We start from the raw sequence: 21,766 nt of genomic DNA on the forward strand, positions 1-21,766 counted from the left end.
TTATATGCAGCTGGACTCTATGGCATGAGGGTGGGGATGAGTGGCTGGGTGAAGTCACTTACTGTTAAAAAAAATACCTGAAAAGCCTGTCGAATACAGTGAAGTTTGGCAAGAAAATCACTGTCTCCTAGGCACTCCAACATTTCAGTTCTAAGTAATAAACAGGGGAGACAACTGTTAAAGTGCATTTAAGATCAAGCCTACTACAAATGTGGACTCGAACAAGGCTTAACCTCGGGACCTTAATAAAAAAACACATGTCTTTTCAGTACTGACAAAACATGTAAAAATAATTTTTTTTGAGCCTTAGAACATATTTTCCCCTATTCTAATAAATATTTTTAACAAATATCAGACAAACATAGCAACAGCATCTTAATATTTTTTATAAACATAAGCATGATACCTAAGCACTCTTGAGTAAATTTTTCCTTCTTCAACTAAATGCATGGCCTCTTCATAAAAAGGGCAGTGGCAAAGAGACTCCAGACTGTAGATATGCTGTACTTCTTTGTGTTCTGCAAGCTAAGAATACAGTGGGTTAAAACAGACTACACTGATACGAGAAGAAAAACTATAAAAAATAGAAAATAGGATCTTGCTAATATTAAAATATACTCAATTTTATTAAAATGTGAAAATAATTCAGTAAGATTTTATAGCTAGTAAGATCTGAATTCATTTTATTTCAAAATTCAGTTGTAAAAAAAGAGTAAAACTTTATAACAAGCTTATAGTTAATTCTGAATACAACTACAGTTCACCAACAAGAAAAACTGATGATGAAGCATTGAAAAAAAAGAAGAGAATTTTATCATCCAAAGAATGCTTAAAAGCATTATAACTCATGATTGTAAATGAAGTAAAGTTGTCTACAAAAACACTGTAATAATCTCAATTTGGCTAATTCCAGGGAATTTTTTTTTTTATATGTAGCTTCGACTAACCTTTGTATAACTGAAGAAGAGTCATGTACCTATGGCTAGCATAAAAACTCTACAAATGAAATTCCAGCCTTCTGATAGTTCATTAAAAAACAATAAATTTGTTGTACAGCAGAAACTAACACAACATTGTAAAGCAATTATACTCCAATAAAGATGCGGAAAAAAAGAAAATGATGACAAAAAAGAAAAAACACTGCCAACACTATAGAGTTGCCAGCTAACAGGAAAACTCTGGAGTGATTTTATTTTTCAATACCAGGTGATCCATTTAAATGGGACGCTGTAGAGGTTTTTTGTTTGCTTTTAATAACAGCTTTACTGAGAGATAATTCACATACCATAAAATTCACCCATTTAAGTGTACAATTCAGTGGCTTTTTAGTATATTCACTGGGTTGTACAATCAGCACCACTTTCCAATTTCAGAATATTTTTACTATGCCAACAAGAAACCCTCTGCCCATCAGCAGTCGCTCCCTATGTCCCTTTCTCTCTAGGCCCGGGAAACCAATAATCTTTCAGTGTCTATGGAATTTCCCACTCTGGAAACTTCACATAAATTGAATCAAGTAATACGCAGCATTTTGTGTTTGGCTTTTTTCACATAGCATAATGTTTCCAAGGTTCATCTATAACGCAGCATATATCAGTACTTTATTCTTTTTTATGGCTGAACTGTAGGGATATACCACATTTTGTTTATCCTTTCCTCAACTGATAGACTTGTGGGCTGTTCCCACTTTTTGATAATCATGAATAAGAAAGACTGCTTTGAACATTTATGTACAAGTCTTTTATATTTTCAATTCCCTTGAGTATATATCTAAAAATGGAAGTGTCAGATGGTAACTCTATGTTTAACTTTTTGAGGAAACTGTTTTGCAAAGTGGCTGCACCATTTTCCATTCCCACTAGCAATGTATGATGATTTAAATCTTTTCACACCTCTGCCAACAATTGTTATTGGCCATCTCTTTTTATTATAGCCACCCTAGTGGTTGAAGTGGGGCGTGAAGTGGTTTAAATTTCTCTAATGACTAATGATGTGGAACATCTTTTATCTCCTTATTGGCCCTTGTATATCTTCTTTGGAAAAATGTCTGTTCAAATCTTGGACCATTTTTAAATTGGGTTATTTGTCTATTTATTGTTGTGTTGTAATGGTTCTTTATATATTCTGGATATAAGACCTTTATCAGATACGTGATTTTCAAATATTTTCTCCCATTCTACTGTCTTTTCACTTTCTTGGTGTCTTTTAAAGCACAAAAGTTTCTACTTTTGATAAATGCCAATTAATTGTTTGTTTTCTTTTGTCTGCCTTAACTTTTTCTTTTGTGCAGAGCATCAAGGTTGGCCAGAGGTGAGAGGTTAGGGACTTCTAAGGTCTTTCCTGGACACATGCATAGCCCTGCACATGCTTATGACCTTCTAGATTCTCAGAAATACACTGGAGCTTTTCAAAGCTCCCTATAAACATCTCATTGCCCAGTTTTTCCTTTTAAAAATTGGGGAATGAGGCAGCTCCAGTGTTAAACAATTACCACTGATATTTTTCAACAAAGGCTCTAGGGATAGAAATTTTGCACAGAGCAAGCTCTAAGTCAGGTCAAATAAAGACAAGTCCTGAGAATGGAGCTTTGCAAGGAGCTGCCATACAAGCCAAATAGTGACGATTCTCTAGTGATGGGACTTTGGGGAAGCTCCAAAGCCATTAAGTTTCTTCCAGTGGCTGCTGAGCCCCTGATTTTCAGTTACCATAGATAGTTATGAAGCTGTTCGTTTTCAAGACTACTGTGGAGAAAGGGCTAGAAATAGAACAAGTTAAAAATTTACAAAGTTTACTGTTCTCATGGAGGTTCAGCTCTTTTCCTCGAATTTTTACAAATGTTTAATTTTCAGCGTTCTGAACATTTTGATTTTTGACAATGTTTGCCAGTGCTTTCATTGCTTTTGTGGAGGAGATCTTTGGAAGTTTTTACTCTGCTATTCCAGAAGTGTTTCTCCATGCTGTAGTTCTGGCACTTCATATGCACCCATGCTGGGCTAAATGCTTTAACTTGATTATCTCATTTCTTTACAACCACTCATAAAGTAGGTACTATTACTATCCACCTTTTATAGGTAAAGAAACAGAGATTTAGATTAGCAGGAACTTGCCCCAAGGCCCACTACTAAATGGTAGAACTTAAAACCAGGCATTCATTCCAGAGCTTATATGTACTTTTAAATATCAAACTATACATACTCTCCTATCAGCCTTATCCAAAAATCCAAAGGAGAATAAGTTTACACATCAGCATTATTTAGGACAGTATATATACATCTATTAGTCCAGAGGCCAAAAAAACAAAAAGTAAACAAAATGACAATACCTGCCATTATATATACTGTCTGCTTTAAGTAATATTTCCTGCATGTTTTAAGGAAGATATATTACGCTAAAGGCAAAGTGTATTTGAGGTTAAAAAAAAGCTAACAGTTTAAAAAATTAGAGTGGAAATTCTTTAGATATTAAATAATTTAAAGTTTTGTACCACTGTCAAAACAAATAGGATCTATGTACACCTACCAGCAGAGAAAAATTCTAAGGAGGAAACTGAGGCTCCAATTAAACTCTCTACATAAAATAATTTATACTAATAAGAAGTGAACAAATCCAACAATGAGGGATTCCAGGATCAAGTCTTGATTTTTTAGTCTATCTTGTTTATTTGTTGGTTTGGCTGAGGTGATCGTTTAAGTCTCTTAAAATAAGCCTGCAGCTGTGAAAATACATCATATTTAAGATTTGACACTGGCTAACATTATCATCAATTCTTCATAAGAGACAATGACAACTCAGAAACATTAACTTAAATAATGTCTTAAGGACTTCCCTGGTGACGCAGCGGGTAAGAATCCGCCTGCCAATGCAGGAGGCACGGGTTCGATCCCTGTTCCAGGAAGATCCCACATGCTGCGGAGCAACTAAGTCCATGCGCCACAACTACTGAGCCTGCGTTCTGGAGCCCGCAAGCCACAACCACTGAGCCCACGTGCTGCAACTACTGAAGCCCACGCGCCTAGAGCCCGTGCTCCACAACAAGAGAAGCCACCGCAATGAGAAGCCTGCACGCCACAACGAAGAGTAGCCCCGCTCGCCATAACTAAAGAAAGCCCGCGCACAGCAGCAAGACCCAACGCAGCCAAAAAAGTAAAAATAAAATTAAATCTTAAAAAAAAAAAAGTCTTAAATTTTTTAAAGTAAATCACTAAGATGATGGCTTAAATTCTCATTTTAGCATGTATCTTACAGGAAGAATTTTTTTGACAAAATTCCCAAAAACTTTTTAGAAGGTTTCAGAAAAAGATTAACATTTTACTAGAGCCGTTACTTCAGAAGCAGTCAGAAACACAGTTTAATCTCTGCATAACATGCAATTTACCATGAAAAAGGGTTCTTTTTCTTTGCTGGCTGAAACTTGAAATGTGCTTTATTTCTAAATTATTTAACATCCCAAATTACTTCCCCCTTGCCCTCCATGAGATGTCTTATCTTCTTTGACAAGCAATGACTTTGCTGAATGTGAAGTAGTATTTTTAAAAGCTTTAATATTTTTAAAAGCCTCTGAACAACCATGAAAGAAATGTCCAAAGTTCCAAAACTATTATAAGCTGGGGCATAAAATAGGCTAAGTTCAATTTTAATACAGACTATTTTTTACATTTACATTTTCCTTTCAAAATAATCACGTAAAATTACAAATAGGACTTACAGTTAAAGAAAGCGGGCTGATTGTATCTCCTATGTCACTAATAGAAAAGAAATAAAAAAGGAAATAAACCCACAATAACCACCTTCTAAAACAGCCCTCATGATGATTCTCTCTTCCTGGTACTTCATACCTCGTCCCATGTTGAAGAGGGCTGACCTGTGTAACCAATAACATATAGAAATAATGGAGTGTGATTTCTGAGGCTAGATTATAACAGTCACTGCTTCTGTCTCACTCTCTCTTGGGGAAGCCAGGTGCCACGTTGTGAACAGGCTCCAGCAGTCTTATTGAAAAGTCCATAAAACCGTAAAAACTTAGGTTTTCTACCAACAGGGAGCACCAACATGCCATTCATGTAAGTGATCTTGGGGCAGATTCTCCAGCTCCAGTTAACCTTCAGATGACTGTAGCCCCAGCCAACATACTTGACTACAACTTCACAAAAGACCTCAAGCCAGAACCATTTCCAAATTCTTGACCCTCAGAACAATGAGATAACAAATATTTGCTATTGTTCTTATTATTGTATGGGAAATAACTGGGGGAGTGGGCAGGCGTCCAGTCTCAGAATTTCTGGAATCACTTCTTCATGCTGGCAACCTCGGTGACCTTGAGCATGCTGAACTCGCAGTCTTGATCAGGGGCCAGCCTCCCCCACTGTGACAATGTCACCAATCTGGATGGCCCTGAAGCAGGGGGACAGGTCCATGGACATATTCTCATGTATTTTTGGATGTAGTGGAGGTAGTCTCAGCGGACAACAATAGTCCTCTGCATCTTCATCTTGGTCACCACACCAGATAGGATGCGCCCTCAGATGGAGACATTACCAGTAAAGGGACATTTCTTGTCAATGTAGGTGCCCTCAATGGCCTTCCAGGTGCCTTGAAGCCCAGGCCAATGTTCTTGTATTGTGGGAGCTTCTCCTCGACAGTTTCTCCAAGCAGGACCCTCTTTTTATTTTGAAAGATGGTATCTGCTGCCTTTGGTAGGGACGCTCAGTCCAGGAGTCACTCCTTATCTAATATATGTGGCTTCACAATTAAATACCAAAACGACGGGCTCCTTGGATTAGCCCTAGGATTTAGTTCTCACAGGACTAACCCTAAGGTCCAAGAGCTCCAGAAAACCACCCCATAAGACTTGGATTTTAAGAAGGACTCCTAAAACGCTTGTGCCTCTATTAAACTCCAAGTGTGGAACCCCCAGGACTTAGAAGGCTCTAATCTAGATTAACACAAAGACACATGCCCTCTACTTGATTTAATCCCTAGGAAATTGAGGACTCTGGCAATTAACTCCCAAACTGGGGCATGTGGTCCCACTCTTTAGCACACACTTCTGAGACCCAGGACAGGACCTACAGCCTTGGCACCAGCCCCCAGCCCACACCTGAATTCTACTGGTTTTAGGACAATAAGTTGTGGGTAATTTATTACATAGCAACGGATAACTAATATAACAGTGGAAATAATACTAAGCAAAAGGAAGACACACAGATTTCCAAACACTGGAAAGCAAATGGAAGTGTGTGGACAGATGAAAGAGATGAGGAAGCCATAGTCCAGAATAAGTTCAAGAGGGGATATAGTCAAAGAGGAGACATTTGCTAAGCAGAGCCTCAAAGAGAACCAGGCTCACAGTGAGCAGGTATGAGGGCAGGACTGAAGAAGAGGGATTGAAAATAGTAGTTTAAATGAAAGTCTGTCCAAACAACTGTAGTTGTCCTATATCTTATTCTACTCTCTGCCCCCCAAAAAAGAATTTGCAACCAGAGAACATTTCTCTTTAAAAATTACTTGAACGGGGGCCTCCCTGGTGGCGCAGTGGTTAAGAACCTGCCTGCCAACGCAGGGGACACGGGTTCGAGCTCTGGTCCGGGAAGATCCCACATGCTGCGGAGCAACTAAGCCCGTGCGCCACAACTTCTGAGCCTGCGCTCTAGTGCCCGCGAGCTACAACTACTGAGCCCAAGTGCCACAACTACTGAAGCCCACATGCCTAGAGCCCGTGCTCTGCAACAAGAGAAGCCACCGCAGTGAGAAGCCTGTGCACCGCAACGAAGAGTAGCCCCTGCTCGCCCCAACTAGAGAAAGCCCTCGCGTAGCAACGAAGACCCAATGCAGCCAAAAATAAATAAATAATATAAACTTAATAAAAAAAAAAAATTACTTGAACGGAAATTCCCTGGCAGTCCAGCGGTTAGGACTCCATGCTTTCACTGCCAAGGGCCTGGATTCAATACCTGGTCAGGGAACTAAGATCTCACAAGCTGCATGGTGCAGCCAAAAAACAAACAAACAAAAATTACTTGAACTACCTGGGGAAAGTAAGTCTGCTAGGGTGAGTGATGGGTCCCCCAGAGTAAGGCCCTCTTCATTCTGCATCCAGGTGTGCCCTGACTATTAGGCTCTTTACAGACCATTCATCCTAAAGAAAAGCCTGCCAATCAGCAACCTCAAAGAAGTCAACTGAGCCCAGTTATCCCTCCTGTTCACCTATTCAAGGAAGAAACAAACAGAAAACAATGCTCTCAACCTCCACAATCTACCTAAGGAAATCAGTCCAGTCACCAGCTAAGCTTTCACATTTAAAAGGAAAACCATTGGCACAAGAATGAGAGCCCAAAATAAAAGAGACAAATTGACCCCAGAGGAAGTAAGATAATTCTGGATCGCTATAAACAAGTGCTATCAAATCAGAGAGGTACATCAAAAGCTTTCCAAGCTTCCTTTTAGACCATAAGTATAGGTATCTGAATTATAAGAAATAAAATTTTTTCTCTTTAAAGAGCACCCTAAAACTTATATATTAAACATGCACACAGTGCAGAGTGGTAATTCTAAGAAAAACTAAATTTACAGCTAAAAACTCTCTCTCTGCAATATTAGTCCCTACCTATCTCTTTAACAGATGGGAGAGTTAGGAGAGTACTCAATGCAGTGGTACCCTAACATTAAAAAGACTTTTCAGAACTTGAAAATTAAGCTAAGTGAAAGAACATCAAACACAAAAGATCATATATTGAGTGATTCTATTTGTATGAAATGCCCAGGATAGGCAAATTCATAGAAACAGAAGGTATAGGAGTAAGTGCCAAGGGCGATTAGGCAGAGAAAAGGGAGAGAAAAGGGAGCGATGACCAATAGGGAGGAGTTTCTTTTGGGGGTGATAAAAATGTTCTAGAATTAGAAAGTTTGCACACCTCTGAATATACTAAAAAACACTGAATTGTATACTTTAAAACAGTGAATTTTATAGTATGTGAATTATATCTCAATAAAGCTATTATTTAAAAAAAAGACTTTTCAGAGAAAAAAGGCTCTGGTTCCAAACCAATGTTTGGCAAAGCTTATACAGGAAAATTTTGTTAATCACTTTCACAAATGACTGACCAACCTTAGAGAAAAGCCTATGCCAGGACTTGTTTTAATCTAAATAGGTGAAAACTCTTTCTGATAATTCTGAATAAAGCTTTCAAATGATCACAAACTGTTTAACTTCATAAGCAGTTCTGGTCTTATTTTCTTAATAACTTTCTTCATTAAGCAGTTTTTCTTAAGTGCTTGGCATATAGTAAATGCTATTAAAAATAATTTAACAAACATTTCTTAGTACGCAATTTATCTTGGAACATTCACATTCTGAGATCATACATTTATACCCTAGAAGCATTCCTAGGAGGTTTCTCAGATAGTGAGCCCTTCTTGTGGTATTCATGCATTTTGTTTTCCATAAGTTTTTTTTAGTTTATCAAAGCTTTGTAACTTAAACCACAAATTTAAAGTGAGTACAATGAATACTTGGGCAAATTTTTTTTTTTTTTTTTTTTGGCGGTACGCGGGCCTCTCACTGTTGTGGCCTCTCCCGTTGTGGAGCACAGGCTCCAGACGCACAGGCTCAGCAGCCATGGCTCACGGGCCCAGCCGCTCCGCGGCATGTGGGATCTTCCCAGACCAGGGCACGAACCCGTGTCCCCTGCATCGGCAGGCAGACTCTCAACCACTGCGCCACCAGGGAAGCCCGGCAAAATATTTTTTAAGGTTGCATATTATAAAGAAACTTTAGAGCAATTTGCTCTAAAGGTATATTGTTCTTCACAGTGGAAAAAATGCAAAGTGACTTGCAATTCTCTTTACAAACCATTTAGGACATAAGTGTCTACAGCAAGAAAGATAAAAAGCATTTGACAAAATAAAACATCCTTTTATGATAAAAATTCTCAACAATTTGGCATAGAAGGAATGCACCTCAACATAATAAAGGCCACATATGACAAGCCCACAGCTAACATCATATTCAACATTGAAAGGTCGAAAACTCTTTCTCTAAGATCAGGAACAAGACAAGGGTGCCCACTCTCACCAATTCTATTTAACATAGCACTGTTAAGTTCTAGCCAGAGCAATTAGGCAAGAGACACAAAGAAAAGACATTCAAATCAGAAAGAAGTAAAACTGCCTCTGTTTGTACATGATATGATCTTACACACAGAAAAATCCTAAAGACTCCACCAAAAAACTATTAGAACTAATAAACAAATTCAGTAAAGTTGCAGGATACAAAAATCAATATACAAAAATCAGTTCCATTTCTATGCCCTAAAACAAACTATCAAAAAGAGAAATTAAGAAAAGTCCCATTTACAATAGCATGAAAAAGAGTAAAACACTTAGGAATAAATTTAACCGAGGAAATGAAAAATCTGTAGAGTGAAAACTATAATATTTTGATGAAGAAACTAAAGAAGACACGAATAAATGAAAAGACACTCATGTTCATGGATTAGAAGAATTAATATTGTTAAAATGTCCATACTACCTAGAGCCATTAGAGATTCATTGCAATCCCTATCAAAATTCCAATGGAATTTTCCACAGAAACAGAAAAAAAAATCCTAAAATTTGTGTGGAAACACAAAAGACCCCAACTAGCCAGAGCAATCCTAAGAAAGAACAAAACTGGAGGTATTCTACTTCCTGATTTCATACAATAATACAAAGCTGAAGTAATCACACAGTATCATACTAGTATAAAAACAGACACAGACCAATGGAACAGAACCAAGAGCCCAGAAATAACCCTTGCATATAAAGTCAACCAATATTTGACAAAAGGGCCAAGAATATTCAGTGGGGAAAGGACTCTTCAATAAATGGTAGTGGGAAAACTGGATAACCACATGCAGAAAGACATTGGAACCCTATTTTACACCACTCACAAAAATTAACTCAAAATGAATTAAAGACATAAACCTAAGACCTGAAACCATAAAACTCCTAAAAAAAAAAATAGGGAGAAAAAGCTCCTTGACATTTGTCTTGACAACAATATTTTGGATATGACACCCAAAGCACAAGCAACAAGGCAAAAATAAACAAGTGGGACTGAATTAAACTAAAAAGCTTCTATACAGAAAAAGAAACAATCGACAAAATGAAAAGGCAACCTACAGAATGGGAAAAAATATTTGCAAACCATCTATCTGATAAGGGGTTAATATTCAGAGGGCCTGAATAGACATTTTTCCGAAGAAGACACAAATGGCCAACAGGTACATTAAAAGGTGTTAAACATCACTAATCATTAGGGAAATGCAAGTCAAAACTATAATGAAACATCACCTCAAACAGAATAGCTATCAGCAAAAAGACAAGAGATAACAAATGCTGGCGAGGATGTGGAGAAAAGGAAACCCTGGTGCATGGTTGGTAGAAATGTAAACTGGTACAGCTACTATGGAAAACAATATGGATGTTCCTGAAAAAATTAAATATATAATTCAGCAATCCTACTTCTTTTCTAGGTATATACCAAAAAATATAATTCAGGGCTTCCCTGGTGGCATAGTGGTCAAGAATCTGCCTGCCAATGCAGGTGACATTGGGTTTGAGCCCTGGTCCGGGAAGATCCCACATGCCACAGAGCAACTAAGCCTGTGCGCCACAACTACTGAGCCTGCGCTCTAGAGCCCACGAGCCACAACTACTGAGCCTGCATGCCACAACTACTAAAGCCCGTGCGCCTAGAGCCTGTGCTCCGCAAAAAGAGAAGCCACTGCAATGAGAAGCCCAAGCACCGCAACAAAGAGTAGCCCCCCACTCGCCGCAACCACAGAAAAGCCCGCATGCAGCAATGAAGACCCAACGCAGCCAAAAATAGAATTAAACAAAATAAAATAAAAAAATTAAAAAAATATATATGTATATAATTCAGCAATCCTACTGTTTTTCGGGTATATATCAAAAAAAAAAATGAAATCACTATCTTGAGATATCTGCATTCCCATGTTCATTGCAGCACTATTCACAATAGCCAAGAAATGGAAACAAGTCAAATGTCCATCAATGGATGAATGGATAGAGAAGATGTGGTATACATATATTTATATATATTCAATGGAATATTATTCATCCATGAGAAAGAAAGAAATCCTGCCATTAACAATATGTATGGGGCAGGGCCTTGAAGGCATTATGTTACGTGAAGTCAGACAGAGAAAGACAAATACAGTTCATCCTTCAACAATGTGCTGGTTAGGGGCGCTGACCCCCCATGTGGTTGAAAATAGTCATCCCATGGTTTCCTCAAAGGACTGGTTCCAGGACCTGCCTCGGACACCAAAATCCTCAGATGCTCAAGTCCTATTGTTGGCCCTTAGTATTCGCAGTTTCACATCCTCGGATTCAACCGACTGCAGATAATGTAGTATGTATTTATTGAAAAAAAATCCACGTATAAATGCACTACACAGTTCAAACCTATGCAGTTCCAGGGTCAACTGTACTGTATGGTATCACGTACATGTGGGATCTAAAAAAGCCAAACCCATAAAAACAGAGATTTAGAATGGTGAGTGCCAGGAACTGGGGGTGGGAAAAGTGGGGAGATGCTGGTCGAAGGGTACAAATGTCCAGTCAGAAGATGAGTAAGTTCTGAGGATCTAATGTACAGCATAGTGACCCCAGTTAACAATACTACATTATATGCTTGAAAGTTGCTAAGAGAGTAGATCTTAAACGTTCCCACCACAAAGAAAAAAAGGTAATCATGTGAGGTGCTGGATGTGTTAACTAACCTTACTGTGTTCGTTATTCCACAATATATGTGTATCAAATCATCACTTAGTACAGCTTAAACTTACACAAAGTTATATGTCAACTATATCTCAATAAAGCTAGAAAAAACAGAAAGATAACCCTGTCTATATAGAATAGTAAAAAGAAGAGGAAATAGGTTCTTCATAAAACAAGTAGATATGTTCTGTGTGTTGCAAACTTACAAGTATAAAAATATAAGGAAAAAGATGAACAATTCAGGAGATGATACTGTGAGCAATAGCTAAAATATACATATACAGAAAAATCTTGAGACAATGAAAGATTATGGTCAGTACAGCTTTAAAAAAGGCAGAATCAAGGTTTAGGGTACAGGGTGTTGGAACACCTAAAGCTTTCCACACTAGAGCTTGAATTCACACATCAATTACAGATGTGTGATACTATCGATATGAAAAAGGACAGCATTAGTATCCAAAATCTACCATAAAAATGAAATAATTCTAAGACAAAATTGGCCATATGTGATTTTTTAAAGCTGTTTCAAGTAGAAAAAGATGACCACTTTGCAATCTTCTCTTTGGATAAAAAATTTAAATCTCAGTGGAAAACAAATTACCCATAAATCTGTAATTCAGTGATCACCACTCCTTACACATTAGTGTATTTATATCTAGTCTTCTTTTCCTCAGCCTAAATACTTACATAATATACCACATACATATTTTTCTTTATTACAAAATTACAAGCATACTCTCTGTATAAAACCTACATACCACTCTTTTCGCTTAACATGTGTTCCCATGTCATTAAAAATTATTGGAAACATGTTTATGGCAATATAATACTTCAAATTATGGATGTTCCATAATTTGGTATTAGACTGTTTTCAGTTTTTCATTATTATTAAAAATGCTACAGTGAATATTTTTATATATAAATCTTTGAATCCGATCATTTCCTTGGAAAAAATATCTAGAGGTATGATCTCTCAGCTAAAGAATCTGAATATGTTTAAGACACTTGATATAAGGTTAATTGCTTTCCGTTGAGACACTTATATGCCTCACCCATAATCCACAGTGTATGAAAGTGCTTATCTAAAGTTTGTGTTTACATGTCCACCTCTCTAAAGAGACTCTAAGCTCCTGTGGGAACTTATATTCATGGTATATTCATCTTTGTATCCTGGTATCTTATCATCTTTGTATCTCTGTATCTATCTACAGAGTTGATACTCAATAAATGGCTACTGAACTGAATTACAGCACAATGGCAAAACTGTATTCTCCACCTAAAAAGAATAAGAAATCCTCATTAGGAACATATATGTCCTACCTCTGCTGCTGAAGCAAAAGAATCGGTTGATGTGACACTCAAGGTGTCTCTCAGGCCAAAGTCATCCATATTCCCCTTCATGGTGATATCTGTATCTTTATCTTAAAAGAAAAGGTGAAAAGTTCAGAAATTGACATTCCTTGTCATTGCTATATTTCATATTCTATGGTTGGTTTTTCTTTTTCTTTTTTCGTTTGAACATCAGTCTTTATTTAGAATTCTGGAATCTAAAAGGAAAACAATACAAATCAATGGGAAATAATCTGACAAGACTCTCAAAGTGCTTCAAACTGATTCTGAACACTGCCAAGAAGAGGAGAAAGTACTATAAAGGAGACATGTTTATTTTTAAAAAATATTAAACTATTTCAGATTTTAAAAGCTTCTGAGTAAATAATAACTTAAACTGGTATATAATAACTGGAGTTGGATTATCTACCAGCTATCAGCATATACCACAGATAGCCTGAAACAGAGCAATTTAAGTTGCAAGTGGCCTTGCCCAAATCGGGATAACTGGTAGGTTCATTCAAATTAAATGAATTATTCACATAAAATGTTGTCTGGCCAGTCACTTGTGATAAACTGACCAATTAAAATAATTCAGGAAGATACCATCAGTCCCTAAGGTCTACTTTAAAACACTGAAAGGCCCAAAATGATCTGGTTTAGGTCCCTCATGTTTATTCTGCTTACTTGAGGATCAAATATAACTGCCCCAATGATTTTATTTTTATTTATTTTTTGGCCACACTGTGGCAGCTTGTGGGTCTTAGTTCCCCAACCAGGGACTGCAACTGGGCCCCTGGCAGTGAGGGCACAGAGTCCTAACCACTGGACTGCCAGGGAATTCCTCCCCAATGATTTTCAGTGTTGAAAAATTTTAAAGGCATTTGTAAATGGCTAATATGACCATACCAAGACAGGCTACCTATTACCAATATAAAGCATTCTGAACGTCGATGTCAATATCTTCACATACTATCATCTAACTGTTAACGTTACATTTTCATTGGTACAGCTACTATGGAGAACAGTATGGAGGTTCCTTAAAAAACTAAAAATAGAGCTACCATATGATCTTGCAATCCATTCCTGGGCATATATATGGAGAAAAACATGGTCCGAAAGGATACATGCACCCCAATGTTCATTGTAACACTGTTTACAATAGCCAAGACATGGAAGCAACCTAAATATCCATCAACAGAGGAATGGATAAAGAAGATGTGGTACATATATACAACGGAATCTTATTCAGCCATAAAAAAGAACGAAATAATGCCATTTGCAGCAACATGGATGGACCTAGAGACTGTCATACTAAGTGAAGTAACTCAGGGAAAGAGAAATATCTTAATGATATGGCTTATATGTGGAATCTAAAATGAAATGATACAAATGAACTTACTTACAAAACAGAAACAGACTCACAGACTTAGAGAAGGAACTTATGGTTACCAGGGAGGAAGGGTGGGGGGAAGGGATAGTTAGGGAGTTTGGGATTGACATGTACACACTGCTGTAGTTAAAATGGATAACCAACAAGGACCTACTGATTGGCACAGGGAACTCTGCTCAATATTATGTAACAACCTAAATGGGAAAAGAATTTGAAAAAGAATAGAGACATATATATATACATATATAACCAAATCACTTTTCTGTTTATAGTTTTTTAACTATCACAATATTGTTAATCAACTATACTCCAATATAAAATAAAAAGTTAAAAAAAATTACATTTTCAAACAAATTCAGTACTCACTTATAGATGTGACTACATTGTAGCAAGCAACTGATACTCTTCAAATTCTATCACAAGTATGAAAAAAGCAAAGAACAAAATATATACAGATTTTTATTTTGATTTTCAATCTGCTAAATTTGTCAGATACTTAATCTAGTTTGAAAAGAAATCGGAAATCTCTTTGGCTTTCATTAATCCAAGTTTCTATTCCATCATTTTTTCCCAAAATAAAGTTCATTACCTTTACCATAAATGTTCCAAATCCTGTTTACAACCCCCAAGTACCAGAAAACAGACCTTTTATGATGATCTACAGGAAGTGTAAAGTTTTAAAAAATCCAAACCATCAATTTAGTTGAAACTCAAGTTTTGCCATTTGTATTGCAATCTCTAAGCCAAGCAGAAGGGTGAATTGGGACAAGGTTTATTCCTATTAAGTATCAAAAATAACCATACGCATAGCATATTTTTTTCTACTTTATATCTGATAGGACCATAGTTGACATTTTAACCATTTATCTTCCAAATTTAAGTTATAATTGTTTTCAAATGAAGCTTACATCAATCCTTTTAAAATACCTAACTTGTCAGTTCAAAATCCTACTACTAAATGACTATTAACTGAACAAAATCTGAGGTTAAATTATTCTATTTTCAAAAATAAAAGTTCTTTTAGGAATTTAAAATTTTTTCATCAAACTTGAGAACAAAACAACATAATCGTTTTACATTTATAAACAGCTATAAAACTGGTATTTTGGGGCACTCAGGTATCCAGAAAAATTCCCAGTATTCTCTTTTCAGTGCATATATGACCTTTGAAAATACATACACAAACTCTGAGGAATCAATTATTTACAAAATTAAATCAGCATTCATAACTTTCAAACATTTATCTTCTTAATTATTTTCCATCGTTGGTATTAATTCTGCAAAAAAAAAAATCACACTACAACCTTCATTATGCCAAAGCATGTTTAAAGTGGGATTAAGTTACAAGCCAACTAAGTTAAATCTTGGTTCCATATGCCTTTTGCTATTTTCAGAGTAGAACACAGACATTTATCTTATGTCACTTTACCTTTCAGACATTACCCAGGAGCTGTTAAAAGTCTGTTTTACTTCACTCAACAGTAACCAGCCATTCAATGTCATCCAGATCAGTTACCATGGTTGTATTTTATTTTTTTTAAATCTAACAAAGAAAAGTGGCTCCAAGGAACTGGAAAGTCTTACTCATTAAACCCAACTTCATAAACCACAGACCATATCTCTCATTTCAGTAATTGTTATGATTCCTGGAATGACAGCTTAATAATTTTGAAGAGAAATAATACATCTGTTTTTTAGATAAGCCAATAAGAAGTATAAAGAAAGAATATTGGGCAATATTTAACTGCTTTTGTGCAGTTTTAAAATTTATAATATTAAATTTTTAATTTTTTTTTTTTTTTAAGTTTTAGCTGCATTGGGTCTTTGTTGCTGTGTGAGGGTTTTCCCTAGTTGCAGTGAGCGGGGGGCTACTCTTTGTTGCGGTGTGTGAACTTCTCATTGTGGTGGCTTCTCCTGTTGCGGAGCACAGGTTCTAGGAACACGGGCTTTAGTAGCTGTGGCACGCGGGCTCAGTAGTTGTGCCTTGCGGACTCTAGAGTGCAGGCTCAGTAGTTGTGGCAAATGGGCTTAGTTGCTCCGAGGCATGTGGGATCTTCCCGGACCAGGGCTTGAACCTGTGTCCCCTGCATTGGCAGGCGGATCCTTAACTACCGTGCCACCAGGGAAGCCCTGCCAAATATATTCTTTACTCAAGTTTTCGGTTTCTCTTGAAACTTCTCCAACATATAAATTTCTCTCCTTCTGTTCCCTTGCCCCATGCTACCCAGGAACACATACTGTTTTATAATATGCAGCTCAAGTACTATCTAACCCCTGCATGCATTCTCCTCCAAGAACTACCTAATTTGTTGCTTTTATGTAACGCAGTACAGAAAAGATGTTAAAACCATGGGTTCTGGAGCCAGACAGCTTAGATTCAAAGTCTGACTCTGCTACTTTTTAGCTGTGTAACCTTGGGTAAGTTTCTTATCTTCTCCATTCCTCAGTGTTCTCAACTGTAAAATCGGAATAAAATCTACCACACAGGGCTGTGTGAGGATTAAACAAGTTAATATAGTCGGCCCTCCATAACTACAGGTTCCACATCAGAAGAGCCAACCAACCACAGATGGGGGGAAAAAAATCCAGAATATTCCAAAAAGCAAAGCTTGAATGTGCTGTGTGCCAAGAACTATTACATAGCACTTACATTGTATTTGCAACTATTTACATAATATTTACATTGTACTAGGTATTATACGTAATCTAGAGATGATTTAAAGTATATGGGAGGATGTGCATAGGTTATATGCAAATACTACAACATTTTATATAAGGGACTTGAGCATCCACGGATTTTGGTATCCATGGGGAGCAGGGATGACTGTATATGTAAAGTAAGCACTGAATAAATGTTAGCTATTCATATTATTATGCAAAAAAAAAGGACATACCATTTAATACACTCTCTGAATCTTTATTTAATTACTGCCTGAATATGTAACCTGTCTGTCCAGCTGGACTGAAACAACTTGAGTGGATGAACTTTCTCTTTTTTTCTCTTTCCTTTTTCTTTCATTTTTTCTTTTTTCTGATGGTTCCTACAGTTCTCAGTACAGCATTGAACACATTGCAAACAATTATTTGTTCACATAAACTAAATAAAACTTGTTATTATAGACTGACCATTCTCAACACATGAAAAATGTCTATTTTAAAACCTCTCATGTATTTCCCCTGGGTTATTTTGCTTGTTCTATGACTTTAACTTGTTTTAAGAGCACTCTTAAAATTCTTATGTTTCTAAAATCCAACCCTAAATTAATTAAACTTATGATACTATAAACATGAAATATGCAGCTTAAGCCCCTTAAGGACTCATCATTAACCTTAGAAGTGCCTAAAAGAAAGCTTTCCACATAATTGGATGATTAAATATAAAAAAAATGCTCCATGTGTTGCCTCATTGGCTCTCAGTGGGGCAGCTTTTTTTTTTTCCTAACCTTCTTAAATAGTAAATCTAACATTTTTAAGAACATTTTTTTACATGTCTCAATCATCCAGAACTTTTAAAACATTCATGCATAGACATAAACTACATTCTTTGGAAGAACACTGAAAGTATACTGCTTACTTTTAACTAAATAGTCATATATTTTAGGCTTAAAATCTGACTGGATTCAAGTCTTCCTCCTTCTTTAACAATCTCATAATTCACATATTACTTAAGTTTTTTCCAAAGCAGAATTTGCTTGAAAGTTATACAAAGAAAAAGAAAAAACTAGAGGACACTTCAGCTCTGGAACTTGGAACCTCAAGCCTGGATCTATTTCTTTAAACCAAACCAAGTGGGTTTTATGCATGTCTCACTTTTGCCATGCCCAGGCATATTCTATTTTCTGTCACTTAGAAGGCATCAGGTCTATTTTAACTTCAGCAGGTTCTAGTGGAGATTCCAAAGATGCCACTCTTCTTTTCAAATCCAGGCTGTCCACTGTGAATTTTATAACACCAACAAGAAGAGGGAGCCTGCCAGATGTCTCAATGTCATCTGACTTCTATGTCAGCAGCTATTCTCCAGATGATTTTTAGCAGTTTAAATATGACGTGGAACCTTATCTTTTTTATGGTTTTAATAAAAATGGAAAAGGTCCTGCTGCTGACAAGTTATTTTCCAGAATCTGCTATAACCTGTTAAAATAATTAAGAAATCTAGAAAATTACTGCTGTTCTTTGTTTATCCTGTATGACTATGTGCTCCTTCCACACTGTGGATAATTTTTTACTCTCATTTATTTTAATACTACAGAAAAGTTTGAGAGAAAAAAACAAACTGGAATACAAAAACCAAAAACAACATAGGGGAGGGGGAACTGGATGAAGGTAGTCAAAGGTACAAACTTCCAGGTATGTAATGTAAAAAATAATAAATATAATTTATACTATTTGATGTTATATATGAAAGTTGTTAGGAGAGTGAATCCTGGGACTTCCCTGGTGGTCCAGCGGTAAAGAATCCGCCTTAAAATGCAGGGCACACGGGTTCAATCCCTGGTCAGGGAACTAAGATCCCACATACCGCGGGGCAACTAAGCCCATGCCACAACTACTGAGCTTGCGTGCCTCAACTAGAGAGCCTGCATGCTGCACACCACAGAGCTAAGGCATTCTCAACTCCACATGCCACAACTACAGACCCCACGTGCTCTGGACCCCACGCACCACAACTAGACACAGAAAAACCCACACACCACGACAAGAGAGAAGCCCGTGCACTGCAACGAAAGATCCCGCATGCCTCAACAAAGATCCTGCGTGCTGCAACTGAGACGTGACGCAGCCAAATAATAAATAAATAAATCTAAAAAAGAGAGAGTAAATCCTAAGAGTTCACATCACAATAAAATTTTTTTCCCTATTTCTTTTTTTTGTATTGCCTATTTCACCAATTTATTTTTATATGTATTTTTTTACATCAGGTTCTTATTAGTTATCTATTTTATACATATTAGTGTATATATGTCAATCCCAATCTCCCAAGTCATCCCACGACCACCACCCCCATCCCCGCTCCCCCCGTTGACGTCCATATGTTTGTTCTCTACATCTGTGTCTCTATTTCTGCCTTGCAAACCAGTTCATCTGTACCATTTTTTTAGATTCCACATATATATGTTAACATATGATATTTGTTTTTCTCTTTCTGACTTACTACACTCTGTATGACAGACTGTAGGTCCATCCGTGTCTCTACAAACAACCCAATTTTGTTCCTTTTTATGGCTGAGTAATATTCCATTATATATATGTACCACATCTTCTTTATCCATTTGTCTGTCGATGGGAATTTAGGTTGCTCCCATGATCTGGCTATTGTAAACAGTGCTGCAATGAACATTGGGGTGCGTGTGTCTTTTTGAATTATGGTTTTCTCTTGGTATATGCCCAGTAGTGGGATTGCTGGGGCACACAGTAGTTCTAATTTTAGTTTTTTAATGAAACTCCATACTGTTCTCCAGAGTACCAATTTACATTCCCACCAACACTGCAAGAGGGTTCCCTTTTCTCCACACCCTCTCCAGCATTTGTTTGTAGATTTTCTGATGATGCCTCATTGTAGTTTTGATTTGCATAATAATTAGTGATGTTCAGGAGCTTTTCACATGCCTCTTGGCCATCTGTATGTCTTCTTTGAAGAAATGTCTATTTAGGTCTTCTGCCCATTTTCTGATTGGCTTGTTTGTTTTTTTTAATATTGACCTGCATGAGCTGTTTATATATTTTGAAGATTAATCCTTTGCCTGTTGATTCATTTGCAAATATTTTCTCCCATTCTGAGGGTTGTCTTCTCGTCTTGTTTATGGTTTCCTTTGCTGTGCAAAAGCTTTGAAGTTTCATTAGGTCCCATTTGTTTATTTTTGTTTTTATTTCCATTACTCGAGGAGGCGGGTCAAAAAAGATCTTGCTGTGATTTATGTCAAAGAGTGTTCTTCCTATGTTTTCCTCTAAGAGTTTTATAGTGTCTGCTCTTACATTTGGGTCTTTAATCCATTTTGAGTTTATTTTTGTGTATGGTGTTAGGAAGTGTTCTAGTTTCATTCTTCTACATGTAACTGTCCAGTTTTCCCAGCACCACTTATTGAAGAGGTTGTCTTTTCTCCATTGTATACCCTTGCCTCCTTTGTCATAGATTAGTTGACCATAGGTGCGTGGGTTTACCTCTAGGCTTTCTATCCTGTTTCACTGATCTATATTTCTGTTTTTCTGCCAGTACCATATTGTCTTAATTACTGTAGTTTTGTAGTACAGTCTTAAGTCAGGGAGTCTGATTCCTCCAGCTCCATTTTTTTCCCTCAAGATTGCTTTGGCTATTCAGGGTCTTTTTTGTCTCCAAACAAATTTTAAGATTTCTTTGTTCTAGTTCTGTAAAAAATGCCACTGGTAATTTGATAGGGATTGCATTGAATCTGTAGATTGCTTTGGGTAGAATAGTCATTTTCACAATATTGATTCTTCCAATCCAAGAACATGGTATATCTCTCCATCTGTTTGTGTCACCTTTGATTTCTTTCATCAGTGTCTTATACTTTTCTGAGTACAGGTCTTTTACCTCCTTAGGTAGGTTTATTCCTAGGTATTTTATTCTTTTCTTTGCAACGGTGAATGGGATTGTTTCCTTAATTTCTCTTTCTGATCTTTTGTTGTTACTGTATAGGAACGCAAAAGATTTCTGTGCATTAATTTTGTATCCTGCAACTTTACCAAATTCATTGATTAGCTGTAGTAGTTTTCTCGTGGCATCTTTAAGATTATCCATATATAGCATCATGTCATGTCCAGTGATAGTTTTACTTCTTCTTTTCCAATTTGTATTCCTTTTATTTCTTTTTCTTCTCTGATTGCCATGTCTAGGACTTCCAAAACTATGTTGAATAACAGTGGAGAGAGTGGACATTCTTCTCTTGTTCCTGATCTTAGAGGAAATGCTTCCACTTTTCCACCATTGAGAATGATGTTTGTTGTGGGTTTGTAATATATGGCCTTTATTATGTTGAGGTAGGTTCCCTTTATGCCCACTTTCTGGAGAGTTTTTATCATAAATGGGTGTTGAATTTTGTCAAAAGCTTTTTCTGCATCTGTTGAGATGATCATATGGTTTTTATTCTTTAATTTGTTAGTATGGTGTATCACACTGATTGATTTGTGTATATCGAAGAATCCTTGCATCCCTGGGATAAATCCCACTTGATCATGGTATATGATCCTTTTAATGTGTTGTTGCATTCCGTTTGCTAGTATTTTGTTGAGGATTTTTGCATCTAT

The 21,766-nt window shown here is 36.7% G+C and overlaps 1 protein-coding gene and 1 pseudogene across 7 annotated transcripts in view; both read right to left on the minus strand.

Moving 5' to 3' along the window:
• The window catches only part of MIGA1 (mitoguardin 1), a 98,969-nt gene that overhangs the window by 22,957 nt on the left and 54,246 nt on the right, over positions 1-21,766 (minus strand). For 5 of the 7 annotated variants that reach the window (XM_073788154.1, XM_073788137.1, XM_073788143.1 and 2 more), the window contains 3 exons: positions 13,102-13,202; positions 407-525; positions 63-150 (listed from right to left, as the gene is read on the minus strand). In XM_073788154.1, the coding sequence (XP_073644255.1) occupies positions 63-150; positions 407-525; positions 13,102-13,202 (308 nt within the window). The remainder of the gene's footprint in view (positions 1-62; positions 151-406; positions 526-13,101; positions 13,203-21,766) is intronic. The other 2 variants (XM_073788145.1, XM_033864574.2) reach the window with 1 other exon arrangement.
• LOC109547303 (small ribosomal subunit protein uS17-like) lies at positions 5,270-8,429 on the minus strand (annotated as a pseudogene).

Source organism: Tursiops truncatus, chromosome 1 (assembly GCF_011762595.2).
Source record: "Tursiops truncatus isolate mTurTru1 chromosome 1, mTurTru1.mat.Y, whole genome shotgun sequence".
NCBI lineage: Eukaryota > Metazoa > Chordata > Mammalia > Artiodactyla > Delphinidae > Tursiops > Tursiops truncatus.